At 39.4% G+C, this 16,197-nt stretch overlaps 1 protein-coding gene across 2 annotated transcripts; it reads left to right on the top strand.

The window, feature by feature from the left end:
• Positions 1-1,725: 1,725 nt before the first annotated feature.
• Positions 1,726-15,910, top strand: LOC116227183 (C-C chemokine receptor type 5-like). Of its 2 annotated transcripts, none has more exons than XM_031590325.2 (4): positions 1,726-1,919; positions 7,901-8,048; positions 11,820-12,019; positions 12,276-15,910. In XM_031590325.2, exon 4 carries the CDS (start codon positions 12,287-12,289, stop codon positions 13,355-13,357), a length of 1,071 nt encoding a protein of 356 aa, XP_031446185.2. In that variant the 5' UTR covers positions 1,726-1,919; positions 7,901-8,048; positions 11,820-12,019; positions 12,276-12,286; the 3' UTR covers positions 13,358-15,910. The 2 variants fall into 2 exon arrangements, with proteins under 2 accessions (XP_031446185.2, XP_089998562.1); XM_090142436.1 differs by having other exon boundaries at positions 1,727-1,919; positions 7,957-8,048.
• The last annotated feature ends 287 nt before the right edge of the window (positions 15,911-16,197 follow it).

Genomic DNA, 16,197 nt, shown 5'->3' on the forward strand with positions numbered 1-16,197 from the left:
AGGAAGGCAAATAAAAAAATGGCTCTTCATTGGTATCAGGACAAATACAAGATTCTCCACAGAGTTTCTGCAGCTACTTTAAAGTCTCCTTGCACTGTATAGAGTAATCCTAGAAAAGAGGTGCGCCTGTCTTTCTTGAACTTGGCTCGAGGAGCCCAGATCTGGACACAATACTTCAGATGTGACCTCACCAGAGCAGAATAGAAGATGAGGATCACCTCCCTGCTGGCCATGCTCTTTTTAATGCACCCCAGGATACCATACCAATCCTCAATGGTATTCTGGGCCTGGAGGGCACACTGCTGGCTCAGCATCAACCTGCTGACCACCAGGATGCTCAGGTTCTTCTCTGCAGAGCTCCTTTCCAGCAGGTCAGCCCCTAACCTGTACTGATGCAGTTCTTACAAGCCTGCATGTTGACTGTGCTTTATATCATACACAGCACGCTTATGAAAGAACATCCACATGTTTTCAACAAATATGTAAGCACAGCTTCAAAACCAATCCATCAGCTTAGTTAATGGACAGAGCCCAACTTCTCAGTCAGGAGCTGCTGCCACCACTTGTTCAGAAGCACACGGGAAGGAACACCCTGCACAGAAGAAGGTAACTATGCTGTCAGGCCCTTGGCAGACATCCTAACTGGCAAAAGGAAGTGCAGAAAAAGTGCATATATGGTATCAGTGAGTGCTTGACAGCACTCAAACCACCAGAAGTATTCTTACTGGCATTGGTTGGTCTGTGGTATTTGTATAATGAATAAACATAGAAATAGTGAATCTTCTGATAACAAGCGCATGTGACTGTTCCTGTCAGAAGACTTTCTTATTTCTTGACCCATTTGTAAACTCACACGTACAAATCTTAAATAAAATAAAGACAAATTGAGTATGAAGGAAGAGAAATAGATGCAAAAGGGCAAACACAGAAGAGTAGTGGCAAAACTTGTGAGAACGTCTTTATTAGTCTTAACAGAGGCTAATAAAGTAATACCCAGAGAAATAGAAAGATCAGAATACAAATAGATAAATACTTCTAAGTATTCTGAGTGTTAAAACATTTAGACAAGTAAGAGACTCTTTCATTAAGAAGCTCCAAAAGAAATATCTCTCTTTCCAGTGAAAATTACAACAGGGCTAAATAGAAAGAATGCAAAGATACATTTATATAGCATATTGTTCTAGCTAACGAAATCAGAGAAATGATGTGCTGGGAGAATGATAGAATGCTGACCATGTTGAACAGCACAACAGGCTGATACTGCTGCATTTTGGAGTTTGATTTTACTGCTGTTCTCTAATACTGACAGCTACTGACCTTCTTTTTGTGGCTGCTGTGGCCTGATAAGCTTCACACCTTTGTCTTTTAATGAAACAAACAAACAAACAAAAAAAGAATCCAGCCCACAAGACAGCAGAGGAAGCAGAAACAAGCCAGTGATTTTTGGTACATTTAGAACAATCACCTAGGCTGAAATAAATGAAGACATTTGTCCAGAATCAAGGGAGAGGGCATTGCTTTGTACCCATATTCTAGTGATATCTATTAGGAGCTGTATGTCATTTTAGAGAATTGAATGATAGGAAAAGAAACACTGTATGGATTTGTATAAAAGCAGTTTTGTAACTCCTGTGACGACAAGAGCAATCTCACTTTGAGTGTTTTAAGCCTGAAATGACTGATCCTGGCAAGGGGCCAAAGCAATGGTAGAGGGTGGCATTATCAGATACACAGACCAATATGCAAAACAGCACAGATCAGCTCTGCAGAATTATCTGCAATGTTGTGTCAGTAGGATGACACAATGATAGCAACGCAGCCCATCCTAACACCAGAATTTCTGAATGCAGTGGGAATCATGCGGATGGAAATGAAGAAGTAATTAATGTGGACATTAATTACTGGGACGCTATCATGAGGTATGGACAATTTCAGACTACTGCTAATCTTTGGCATTCAGAAGTACTTTCTGGTTTGTGGCACATACCTTCTCACTGTAGAAATGGATTCTCTCCATTCTTTCTATGACCTAACTTTCGCTGAGACGAAATTTGGTGTGTGATTTTCTCAGCCTGGCTGACCTAAGGTCCAGGACTTATAAGCATACTGTGTAGTATTTCTGACAGTGTAGCTACAAAAAGACCTAGAATGTACGTACTATAAATTCATCTGGAACAAGCAAAGTGTGAGAATTAAAATGGTATGTAAAAATGGACTGATAATTTGTGAAATATATAGCTATGACTGAAAAGTAAGATTCATTGCGCTATGGTACCTCTTATGTAAAAATGAAAAACACGGCAGAATGCATCAGAAGCCTGGATAAAAACAGTAGAAGAAAGCAATGCTCTCTTCTTCCTCACTGCATCAGGAAGTACTGCAAGTTCAGTATTAGCAGCACAGGGAAAGCCTAAATAAAAATAGTACAACGGCAATGGAATTTGTATGTGCTGCAATGAATAATTATGTATTTGCAAGTCCTATAGTAGAGAAACAAACAGAAAACAGAAGAATAGGGAAAAAGCCACCACATTGATCTCACTGCTAATAAACAACGTGAAGAAGCAGCGTTAACCCAGATTAAGAATGCTTGTGTCTTCCAGAGTTTGTTTTTCATAACCCAATTTTCTGTAAGTTGCAAAATGTATAAAATGGGTTTTTTAATAGACTCCATGGTAATAGCTTTTGTTTGGTGCATAACATTGTCCCCACTTTTCCTCAGATTATGCCTCACAAGTGTAAGGACCTTTGGTCTCAAGAATTTCAGTGGCTTTTTCTTTCTGCTTGTTACAGTTTTACACCGTTACTTTTTGTTTAGGGGATCCCTGCTGATAATTTTGGGTAAGATTAGAGATACTTTTTCTCATTTCTTAGATGGTGTGATTGTACAGTGGCATCAAAACAGTAGTCATGAGAACTTGAGAGCCTAAAATATAAGGCTGTTAGGAAAGAAAGGAAAACAATCCAAGAACAAAATAGTTTCAGCTGGATATCTTTATTCAGTCTCTCCATAAAAAAATACATTTAATTTCTTTATGAGGTATTTTCTGATTACTGGTGAAATAAGATGCCCGTTAATGCTGTTCTAATTTAGAAGCAGATTTTGTCAATACAACAAAATTAGATATAATTGGGAGAACATGTGGAAAAGGAAATGCATCAGGTTTGTGTACATGGCTTCATTAGACCTCTACACTGGATGGAAAGGATGATCTACATTTGATGGAGCTACAGCCTTTTGTAGGATGCACTATCATATGGTGCATCTATCAGAAAGGTATCTATCTTCTGACCTAGATCTTTATTTTTTCTTGTTTCTTCATCATGTAGTGCAAGACTCTAATACATTGAATCAAAACTGTTAGCTGCATTTTCAAATTTCTATGCCCATAATGGTGCTCGATTACATTTGTACGTGACACTGGTATTTGTGCATCTAGTGTGTGCCCCAGCAAACATGGTGCTGTTGGAGGCTTCACAGTAATGGTGGCATCTCCTTGTGGAAATGCCATACTACTGAGTTACTGGATACCTCAGTGTGATGACTGTGAAGATGAATCATATAACTAACCACTGTACAGAAAAGATTGAATTGACAGTGCACATTGCTGCACACTTGCAGAGTACATCAGCTTGACCTCGCAGGTGGGGAATAAAACACATCACCATTTCAAAAATGTCTATGGAGGAAACGAGTGTCACATCACTAAGCATAGCTTCTACTCATCTCTGAAAGTAAAGCCATGATAGCTGACAACCCAAGCTATACCAAACCACTTGCCATTCCTTTTATTTTTGAATGACAGTTTCAATTTTGTAGTAAAACTATGAAGTTCACCTGTAGGTAAAGATTCTTAAAATCTGCTGGAGCTCATGGCAAGCTGCAGTGCATTTTTCAAAGAGTTGTTGGGTTAGGGATTGAAAAAAAAAAAAAAAAGCAGAAAAACAGAATATCTGAACTCATAATAATTGATGTGTTAACTTGAAGTAGCCATGCCTCAGTGTCAGCACATGCACATTGGATGGAGGCAGGCTGAAAGCAGCAGGGGAGAGGAGGAAATGCAGTGGGAAGATGGACAGTCTTGGGCTGCTGTGATGGAGCTTTGGACTAGATAGGAAGTTGGGACCTGTAGGGGTCCATCAAAAACTACTGAGAAGAGCAGAGCAGAAAAAGGAAAGGAAAGGAAAGGAAAGGAAAGGAAAGGAAAGGAAAGGAAAGGAAAGGAAAGGAAAGGAAAGGAAAGGAAAGGAAAGGAAAGGAAAGGAAAGGAAAGGAAAGGAAAGGAAAGGAAAGGAAAGGAAAGGAAAGGAAAGGAAAGGAAAGGAAAGGAAAGGAAAAAGGAAAGGAACCCTAACCCTAGAAAAGAACTAACCCTAGAACTAGAAAAGAAAAGTGTCCAATCAGCATCAAGGGACAACAAAATACTAAGACACATGTACAAGATCTGATCAAATCTGACTTCCCAGCAGATCTGCTTATCTGTAGCAGGTGTAGAGCTAACTGAACACATCCTGTAGGTGCTGATAAGATTATAGCCCAGGTACTCACTGCCAGAATGCACTCAGAGCTTTGGGATGCCAAGTTTCATAGCTTTCAACCTCTCTTTGGGGGACCCTCATCCACCTTCAAGACCCAGCTGGGCAAAATCACTTCTCACAGTCGGCAGCTACGCTTGTGAATGGCAGAGGCCCTCTGCTGGTGTGCAACACTCACTGCCATCTGTTAGTAAAAGAAATACACAATTGCTGATCAAATGGCTGAGATAAGAGAATGAAAATCAATAAGCAACAAAATCAAGCAGGTTAATAACACTGATTAATCTGTGTGATCAAGGAAGGAAGGAAGATGAGCCTACTAGAAACCTTAGATTTGAATTGTTGATATTAGTTCAAATGTTTGAGACCATTTTTGTTGAGAGTGTCAGAATCAAAAGTTTGATGTCCAAAAACAGCTTTGGGACAGTTTCCCCTGTTCATATAATATGAGATCATGAAAGGCTTTCAAGTTTCTAGCAGGTTATGCAACCTGTAATAGACAGTGCTCAGTGAGAAGAGCTGAGCAGGGAGAACAGTGAATCAAACTTCAGAAATAAACCCTACAATCATTTTTTAAAGTTACTATTTAGGCTTTTTATGAATTATATATTGAAAAATTAATTTGATATAATACTTCATTTGAGAATGATTTCTCAAATTTCAGTAAGGTACTAAAGATATACCTGAAAAGATTGTGCAAGGAGTAAAGCATAGGCTGATGATAATCTGCTGCAACAGAAATATAGGCAGTACAGACAAAGCTTGTAGAAAATTTTTAGTATCATGGGACAAGCAAAAATGTTAATATAATGAGAAACAACTTAGAAGACAAGAAGTGCGAAGTGAAATTCTTTCCAGGGCAGGGTCTACCTTTTTTTTTTTTTTTTTTTTTTTCCCCAGGACTTGAGTCATTCCACATTTGCCATCTCAAATGCTCTAGCAGGTTCACTGATGGAGGTTCCAGCCTACTGTTATCTTGCCCTTGTGGCAGGTGCTCATGTGTGGGCTGCTTTGTGGCTGTAAATCTCTGCCACATTCTGGTGGGGAACGTGCACTCCCACTATGTAGGTGGCTGCTTGCAGTTCAGTGGTATATCTGTATCCAGAAAGTTTGATTTGAGATCTTAAGGTGGATAATAAATACCACCTTAGAACACAGAAATCATGCCCATGTATGGTTATGACACAAACACTGAGCTGACTATCTCTCTGTTCCATTTCTACTACCTTTTTAAAGTCAGCAAGTAATTAGAAAAAAAAAAAAAAAAAAAGTTTGGAAGGAAAAGAAGTTCAAGCTAAGAAACATGAATTTACCTCTAGAGGAAGGTCTTAGGAACAAAGTTTGCATGTGGTTACAAAATTTCTTTGCTGCCTGAGGCAGCAGACAGGATTATGGACTACAGTCTGAAAGTCTATCCCAGTTTGACAAGACCCCATATTACAGTGAGGAAAGTAACATATAAAGGCTGTCCCAAAAGTAATGCTTCCAATTTTGTTATTTGACCATGGCGTCAGAGGCAGATGTTGTCGGCATGGCAGTAGAGATTGAACCTTTCTACCAATATTCCATTATGTGTTGTTGCCACGTGACAGATGGTAGCAGAGAGGCAGTCTGACACGATGGTGTTTGACATGCAAGTGCATATAAGTGTGGAACTCAATTTCTTGATGTGGAAAAAATGGCACCCATTGACATTCATCAATGCTTGTTGAATGTTTATGGAGGCCAAACAGTGGATGTGAGCACAGTGAGGTGGTGGGTGGTGCATTTCAACAGCGGTGACAGTGACCTGAAAAGCAAGCTGCATTCTGGATGGTCATGCGTACTTTTATGAGTGCGGCATGCAGGTTCTTGTTCATTGCTGGCAAAAATGCATAGCTAATGGTTGTGACCATGTTGAAAAATAGTGCTTTTTAGATAGGAATTTGTTCTATCAAATGGTGCTAATGTGCTCTTTGTATCCGTTGTAGTTCCCATGGAAATAAATAGGGGGTATTACTTTTAAAGCAACCTACATACTTTGTTTCATTTTCTCTGTTGTTTTTCATCAGTGAAGAGATGTAAGCACCTTCAGGCATGATCTGAGTCAGCCAAGTTTGACAGCAATTAGGAGCATGGTAAAGGTGAAGTGGAAACATTTTTTGAAGCAGCTCTTTGCACTGACTGAATAGAAGGTCTAATATAGGCTAGCAAATAAGGCAACATTAATATAATCTTTGCATAATCTACAGCAGCCATTAATGTTGATGCTGAGACACTAACCCTTAAAGGGCTTCTTAGAAAAGCTACTTTATGGGAAAAAAGAAATATCTACTGACTTTATGGAGCAATGACATTGATCAGTCCCTAACACAGAGGGTTTGACATGGAACACAAGCTGAGCTTTTCCCTTTTTTACTCTTCCCACCAAATCTGAGATGTAACTCAGAAGCTGCAATTCCTTTGACTTGCATGAAGGAATGGCAGCATTCAAAGCAAGACTTTACACCTGAAGTGGCTTCACGAGGTTGACAGGATAAACTATCCCAGAGCCCTCCAAAGAGGGGATCATGGATGTCAAGGGGAGGTAGGAGTATTAGTTATTTACTTTGTTTGGTAACTACTCAGGGTTTTTCTCTCTGGGTTCTCAGACAACTAATAAGGTACTACCTCTTGCTAGCTTTCTTTGTAACTTTCCCACCTCCTGTGGGGTTTCTTTGATGTCTAAGAAAGATCTAAAAGCTGCTCACAGTGCAGATTTAGCTTAACCCTATCTAAAAGTCAAAGGAATCAGCCACAAGGAAAAAAGTTGAAAAGATATCAGATTTTATTATGCTTTTCTGAAGCATAACTCCAATAAATGACAGCACTGTTTTAAAAGATTGTCCAACTTATGAAATTGGCTAAAGGCAGAGCCTTATGAAAGGGAGTTAAAAGAGGTACAAAAGGCTAGTTTTGAGTTAAACAGAAACAACACCTTTGCTAAAATATAAGATGCTCTGAATCTCAGAGCGAACTGGTACAAAATGCAGGTAACTCCATAGATACAAATACACCAAGGTGTAAGCTAACTTCTGTACTTTTGTTAAGGGACAAGTATCATAAAAGAAACATAATGATTGAGAAATGTAACGGGATGAGCATCACATAAATTTCTCTTGACTCAAAGAGTAAACTTAAACAAGAAAGAGAAAATGACACAAATTTTTTTTTCCTATAACTACAGCTGTGGATTGTGAAACTTCTAGTTCAGTTCCTAAGAGGATCCTCCTCAAATTTCAACATCTCTTTGCACATCTCACAGTGTTAGAAAAGTAACATCTGATAACCCATTTTTAGAAAAAAAGAGAACTGCTCCTTGACTTTTTTTTTTTTTTTTTTTAAGTGAAAACAGATCTGCTTGCTAGAAGTTTTCAAACTGATACATCCTTCTTCATGCAGGAAGAGGTGTTTGCAACCTTCTTCTAGTGAGTGACAAATCAGTTTAGCGTTACTCTTGATGTAATAATCCAAGGCACCACTTGCACGTTATGGTAAGTCATCTTTTCTTTCTTTTGGTTTTATTTTCTTCTACCTGTGCATTTAGTAGTTGTTTAGGTACTCCAATGACTGAGGTGAAAAGTACTTGTGGCATCTTGCTAGAGAACTTTACATTAAAAAACAACTTGGGGAAAAGAACAGGGTATGTTAAAAGGAATATCCTGCTTTTAAAGGATAGAACCACTAGAAGAGTTGAGCAGGGGAACCAGATAAACAAAGAAAGGTTGATTGGGATAAGAAATGTAAAGGAATATGGCTCTTTGATAAACAGATGACATAATTTTTTTTTCTCTGAATATGATGCATCATATAGATAGAAATCTGGATTTTAAATCTGTGACTGCGAAGATAAAGCAACTTATTTGAGTGGAGAGTAATTCCTCTTATGGAATGACTACAGAAAATCTGATATGTTTTAAATGCTTTATCTCAAGGAATCTGTTTACATGTGGTGTAGCTTAGCATTTTACTGCCATTTGCTGCAACTTTTTAATCGTTACCTTTTTAAAGCACTGTGCAAATGAATTGAAACACACTTCAACAATTTTTTTGTTGAAGAGACAACAGAGAGCTCTGATCTGAAACTCAGCATGAAACAGTGATATATGAGCTTGCTCATTTTGACTATGGAGAGCACTTCTCTTGAGAACTGCATGGCCACTGATTTCAACCAGAACAACAGAAATTTTATATGAAGTTGCAATTTGTAGAAATATCACATAACTAAGCTCTATTCAAAACAACACAGACATCTTTCTGAAATAGTCTTTCTTCAGAGATTTCCAGGATCATTTTTTCTTGTACTACCAAGAAACATAAGCCCAATCAGATATCACTGAATTAGGTAAGCAAGCCCAGTCAGTTAATTCAGTGAAGCATTCTAGTCAGTGGTCAACACTGTTTCCTAACACGGTGAGTCTACAGAATAAAGCATAGAAACACTTGGTGCTTTGTTTTCCTATTTTCTAAAATTAGCTTATATAGTTTATGTTATCAGCATATGCTGGGTGCTATACTCAATTCAGGGCAATAAGTACTTTTGCAGAGGAAGGCTTCTTAAGAAAAGACTAGACTCAGCAGAAAGAAACACTCAGAGGAGAGACCACACTTTGCAAGTGAGGCTGAAAGGAAGGAATAAGATACAGGGAAGATGGAGTTCTCATTCCAAGAAGACAGAGAAAGAAAAAAGGAGGGAACAAACTGAGAAGACGGTTAGCAAAAAGAAGGGTCTGTCACGAACGGGATTGCTACAGTAATAACAAGGTAGCACTTTGCAGTGTTAGCACGAATCCTATCAATCGTATACTCATAAAATCCCACTCTGTGTTTATGACTCAGTCGCTTCTCATAGCCCTGTTTGTGCTTCAGCATCATGAAAGTGCAAAATGACCAAGAGACAGAGTTAAGAGGCTGAGAAATAACCCCCACAAGTATTGATGATGCAGTACATGTGGTTAGTGGCCTTCTACCTGCTTTGTGGTTGCTACTGTTCTTCTGGGCTGTGGTTTCAAACCCTTCCACCATGGGTGAATAGTTTTAAGATGCTTGCCCCTGTCCAGCAGGACAATCTTGTCATTTTCAGCAACTACTGATGCTCTCACCAGTTTCTAGTCAGACTACCAAGGAGGGTCAAACTGGTCTCAGTCCTAGGACATACAGGGCCTGGCTGGATGTTTTCTCCAGTGCACAGTGCAGCTGACTGGGAAATTGCAAATAGGAATACTTAGCTATGGGCAGCAACGCCAGGGCATGAAAAAGTTGAAAGTAATCTTGAATGTTTGCGCAGTTCGCAAGTCTTGGCGTGCTTTTAAAATAAACAAGTGAATGTTTTGGATCAATAACTCCTTTTTGAAGGTGCTTTTTTTTGTCTAAGAGACTTGTTGAGAGTAATTAAAAAGTATAAACACTTAAATACTTTCAAATCAACTTACTGTCAATACACCTGAACCACTGCCACTTCCGTTACCGCGATCTCAGTATTGTAATGACTATGTAGTAAGAACAGCTGTGGAAAAAACTGTTTCAAAGAGATCACCAGAGCTTCCTTAAAACCAGACTTTGAGGGTTCTGACAGCACTTATTTTCTACCCAGGAAACTATATTTAGGTAAGCCTTAGACACAACCTGTTAAAACTTGACAATTTTCTCTTAATTCTTGTTCCCCAAAAGAAAATGTTACACCAAACTCTACATACCAAAGTAGTACCTCAGTATGAACATTCTCATCATCTGTATGCTGGGAACAGAGATAACACTGCCCAAGGAATGAAATGGGAAAGGAGTGGAAAAAAGGTTCGCAAGTGCAGTATCTCCTTTTGTTTGAAGGTGCAGATGTTGCTCCAAGAAAGCTCTCTCAGTTTTGGACAGATTCATATTGGCACTATGCTGTAAAATAATCTCCATAAGGTTTTCAGGAGTTCAGGAGAGACCCAGATCCTCATTTTAAATGTCACAGGAAAGTGGTCAAAGGCCTACTGAGCAAGCAGTCTCTTCTCAAGACTCGATTTAAGATTAGTTAAATTTCACAATCAGACAAAAATTAAGATGAGGAACATTAGCCTTTTAGTGATCTGTATTTACAGCAAAAAATACGTCTTTAACCCAAACAATTGTCTTGACACAAGGAGATGCTTCAGTGATTTCACATGGTGCAATCAGAATGGACCACTGAGAGCTTCTACGAAAAAGGAGACCAGTGGATGGCTCCAATGTCACTCTAATCACCGGTTGAATTTCTTCAGCTCAATTTAGTCTTGCAGAACTCAAGTGCAGAAACAGAAGTGATGGCTTCCAGTGTAGTTTCTGCAAAAGACATCTGCAGTGAGAGAGGACAGACCTTCTCATTGAAAAAGAAGGGCACAGTGGGGTTCAAAACAGGAAAGGAGTGATGATTGCTGAGTTATCTGAGTGGTCACACAGCAAGCTGGGGCAGCCACAGTATCTGAAGCTTTCTGTGTGGTGAGCAGTCTGCTGCCCTGACAAGAGAACAGCAATCATTCTGCCACAACAATGCAATGCTTCGTAAAAGTAGTTGTCAGGATACAGGACAAAAAGCAGCAGCCATTTTCCCCAACAGCAAGTAGCTCTATTTCAGTGGCTACCAAAAGCATCAATTTCACTTCCCCATCAAGTTACTGGGAAGCACTGACACCTGTCATTGGGTCCCTCTGATACCCATCTTCACAAAATCCTCTTCCCTGCTTCTCACAGATGTGCAGGAATTCTGTAGATTTCTCCAGGAGCCTGTGCAAAGACACTTCTCAGAGACCAAGTTACACAAAGCTACGCGTCTGCATCTGGATAGTCATCTGGCAGACTCTTGGTCCTTACCCACGTCTCAAGCCCTTGACTTCCTGACACCACACACAGACAGGGACGGAGTATAAGGGCACCCCTTGCACTGCTTTAGTCTCTGTCATCTCATTGGAAACAGTAACAAGAACAGGATGAAGAAAGATATGCAAACAACAAATATACATCCAGAATTTTTAGTGCACCCTCACAATGACAGCCACATCAGCTGTTCACGTAGGTGTTACCTCAAACACTAATCTAAACTTTGGAGCAACTGAGTAATGTCTGATCAATAGAAAAAAGCAATCAAAACTTCTTTAATCCTGAGCCTTGTGGAGGTATTTCACTTGTCAGGAAGATGCTATATTAGATACATGTAGTATAGGCCAAACTGATAGCAAATGAAACCCTTTATGCCATTTGAACAGGTGTTTGCATATCTGTTCTTTCCATTGCAATTATTCCTGCAGGTCATCAGCTGAACGTGTCCAGCCCAGCACTCACAAGACAGGGCCGCACGCAGCTTTTATTCCAGAGTTACCTAAGACCAGCCATTTCCATGGCCCCTGCCTGACCCAGACTCTGAAGAGGACACTGCCTTTGCCATCGGAACCCAGACCAACGCTACTGACTTGCTGCTCGCCAACAGCCATTACAGCAGCTTCAGCAGGTGGGTGCAGTCAGTGCGCTGTGGAAGGGTCATTTCTCCACCACCAGAGATGGTTCCTAGTGGCACTGAGGCTCCCATGAAGCCACAAATTGCACTTATATTTTACCCATGACAGAGTGACATTGCAGGTACTCCCTTGGGTGAGGGCTGCAGCATGGTTTGGCACAATGAGGCCAGGCCCCATGGCTATGTTTCATTCCCCTCCCTGCCAAGCCTAGAGTTCCCTGCAGCTGATCTCTCTTCTCTTCCTTTGTAGATCAGCACACAATGGAGAACTATACCACTGACCTAGGTGACATGGATGTAACAACAATGATTGATTATGGTGATTCAGCACCATGCCCAGGAACTGAGGAAAAGCACTTTGCAGCAAATTTTCTGCCACCACTTTACTCATTGGTGGTGATATTTGGCTTCATAGGCAACATTCTCGTTATCCTTATCCTGGTAAAATACAAGAAGTTGAAGAGTATGACTGACATCTACCTGCTCAATCTGGCCATTTCAGATTTGCTTTTTATATTTTCTCTTCCTTTTTGGGCTTATTATGCCGCTCACGACTGGATTTTTGGAGAAGCGCTGTGCCGGATTCTCTCAGGTGTTTACCTCCTTGGCTTCTACAGCGGCATCTTTTTCATAATCCTGCTTACCATAGACAGGTATCTGGCCATAGTTCACGCAGTGTTTGCTTTAAAAGCTAGGACAGTTACCTACGGCATCCTCACCAGCATTGTCACGTGGGCTGTTGCTCTTTTTGCCTCTGTTCCTGGGATAGTATTTCACAAAACTCAACAGGAAAATAGACGGTGTACATGCAGTGCTCATTATCCGCCAGAGCAGAGAGAAGAATGGAAGCAATTCCTGGCCTTAAAGATGAACATCCTAGGACTTGTTATTCCTATGATAATTATGATCTGCAGCTACACACAAATCATAAAGACATTGCTACAGTGTAGGAATGAGAAGAAAAATAAAGCAGTCAGGCTTATTTTTATCATCATGATTGTATACTTTTGTTTCTGGGCACCATATAACATTTGTATTCTCTTGCGTGATTTTCATGATTCATTTTCTATCACTAGTTGTGAAACCAGTAGTCAACTGCACAAAGCAACCCAAGTGACTGAAACAATTTCAATGATCCACTGCTGTATCAATCCTGTGATTTATGCCTTTGCTGGAGAAAAGTTTAGGAAATATCTTCGTAGCTTTTTCCGAAAGCAAATTGCATCCCATTTCTCTAAATATTGTCCAGTTTTCTATGCCGACACAGCTGAACGGGCCAGCTCCACCTACACACAGTCTACTGGAGAGCAAGAAGTTTCTGCTGCGTTGTAGGTTATGCCTAGCAAAAAAAAAGTGAAATTGACTTTTTTGAAATCAAGTCTATGATGAAAGCCTGTGGAATCTCTTCTGGACATTGTCTCTAATGCATCTGCGCAAGGTCATGGCACACATAACTAACAAAGCTTTTATTTGCTCATAACAGTGCGGAACTGTACACAAGTGAAATGGAGGTATCAAATTAGCTATGCAGATATGGTAACAGAATTCTGTGGCAAGCAAAAAGGAAAAAAAAGCTTTTTTTTTTTTGGTGAAAGTAGAAGCATAGTTATGTGCTACAGAGACTAGAAACATATCTAAACTGAGAGTCTAACCTAGCAGACTTATAAACTGATCTTCTGAAGTGACCTAGTGATTAGGAAATGATATTGCTTCTTTGGAAACATCTCTTCACCGTATTTTACACAAGATATTTCATTCATTTAAACTCAGTCTCGGTCCCATCCTTTATTACTTTGGTTGTATAACTCTGTAAATAATGCTAAATTTCTGAGGTTTGTGATGAAAAATCTTTACAGTTGTTATGGGAAAACTATGCATTTTGAAAAGACACCAGTATTCCAAGGCATATTTTCCTTTGTGTATGGTTGACTACTGGCCTTTCAGATCTTCTTCTAATAATTTAACAACAGTCTGAGCTACTAAGTGTTGCCATCTAAGTTACTTAGGAGTTTGATATTTCAGAATGCTCTTTTGATAAACTGCAGTTTTATATACTACTTGTATTAACAACAAATACAATGGTCTATCGCTGATCAGTAAATCAATGTGTTTACAATATTTTAAAACTAAAGTACTATATACAAAGCTTTAACCATGTTAGATCAAGTGCAGATAATGAGTCAATAGGGCTTCTTCAGCTTCTTAGTGCAGTGATTTTGTTTGCCATTTTTCTAGCCTACATAAAATAACAACTTTAAAATGTAAAAGTAATGCAACTGTAATGGCTGCAAAAACACCACAGCATTAAAGGTGTGAAAATGTTTGACCCAGATCTTTTTGAAGATAAGAATATGCTATAGACATTTTTCAAAACAAACGCACACACAAAAAAAGTAAAAGGATTCACTGATGCACAAAGCCAAAAACATACAGCATCTCTCTCACTTTTGAAGAAGGCATAATTTGGGGGCAATTACTGTGTTTTTTTTCTTCCTGATTTGTGTAAGTTTTATACAAAGCAAAAGCTTCCATAATTCTTCCATATTTAGCAAGACTGATGCTCAACTATAACTGGGCTTTCTCTTAAAGTTCAGATCTGACGGAGCACCCGAACACAGAAAACATGAAATAAGGAGGTACTCAGGTGATTAAGGTCATACTTTTGTCACAATACAAATTGTTTTACACCAACTTTGTGTAGCATTTCTATAATTTCTTACATTTCCCCTAATACTTTTGGTTTTGGGCAACTCTGGAGATTCTGGAGGAATATAAAAGTGAATATTTTAATGGCTGTTCTTATCCAGTAGAGTAATGTCTGTTTCCCAGATAGCCTTTTTTTAAAAATAAGTTTTTCAAATAAATAGTTCAAAGAGTCTCAAAGAAATTTTACAATGCCAAGTGCTTTCGAAAGCAGGAAGTGAAATAGGGAAATATTTGCTTATCAGGCCACTATTTATTGTGCTTTGTCACATTAAGCACTACTTTTGGACTACTTCCATATGGGAAACATAACAAAGCCATATTACACTTTCAGAAGTTTGGGTTTTTTTCAGCTTCACATTTTTAAGACACTGTGCAGCAATTACTACCATCAGTATAACCAGAAATTGGGTAATTTCAGTATAAAAAGACAAACATCTGCATTTCTTTTTTAAAGAAACAGGAAACTACATGCAGCAACATAGGTAGGGTTGTTTGTATATAACTTTTATAAAATGCTTTTGTATTTTATTCTGCTCTTGGTAAGAGTTTTTATTCAGATCCAAAGATACTTTGCCTTTAAGGAATTACTTGCTCTAGAAGGATTTGGTGCCAAGTTGGGTACTGACCAGCTCTGCAGGAGCAAAGCGCAATAAAACAAATGTGCAAGAGTGACAAGGTTTTCTGAGATGTATGTAAAAAGAAGAGCCCCAGTCCTTTGCAGTGTTCTCTCCTACAGCACGGATCTTTTCAGGGGACAGTTTCCCTAGCACAGAGCTGAAATGTAGAGCCTCTTGGCCTGAGAGATCATCAGCTTATCAACAGCTAGTCACTTCACAGAATCATAGAATGGTTTGTGTTGGAAGGGACTTTAAGATCACCTCGTTCCAACCCCTGCTATAGGCAGGGACACCTCTCTCTACACCAGGTTGCTCAAAGCCCCGTTCAGCCTGGTCTTGAATGCTTCCAGGGAGGGGGCATTCACAACCTTCCCCACTGAGAAGGGGCCATACTTCAGCAAATTACAATAAGCCAGATTTCAGTAACTGTAGCACATTTGAATCCACGTTCAAGAAGAAAATAGAAAATATTCTATTTCTATTTTCTATAGTATTTGGCAGCGCTGGTGCATTCAGTTAAAGATTGCCAACAGAGATAGCCATAATATTTTGTATCATGCAGTTCATTAAAGGTTGTTAACTTCTACACGTGAGACTGCTCAATCCTTCCTCCCTCCTCCATCTCCTTGTTTTAGAACAGCCCATAAGAATGAAAAAATGAAGAGAAATCCCTCTTTATCACAGGTAGCTGCAACGCTGAAAGAGCAGGCAGCAAAACTCAGGGGCTTAAAAGAGCCATTTGGTAACACGGCCCTCACAACAACTTCAGTGCCCTGGAGTGCCAGTGAAGGCCGCCTGTCCCTAATCATCTATTAACAGACACGCTATCTTGGTTGATATTTCATTTGG

The sequence above is a fragment of the Phasianus colchicus genome, chromosome 6, assembly GCF_987193195.1.
Source record: "Phasianus colchicus chromosome 6, bPhaCol1.hap1.1, whole genome shotgun sequence".
Lineage (NCBI taxonomy): Eukaryota > Metazoa > Chordata > Aves > Galliformes > Phasianidae > Phasianus > Phasianus colchicus.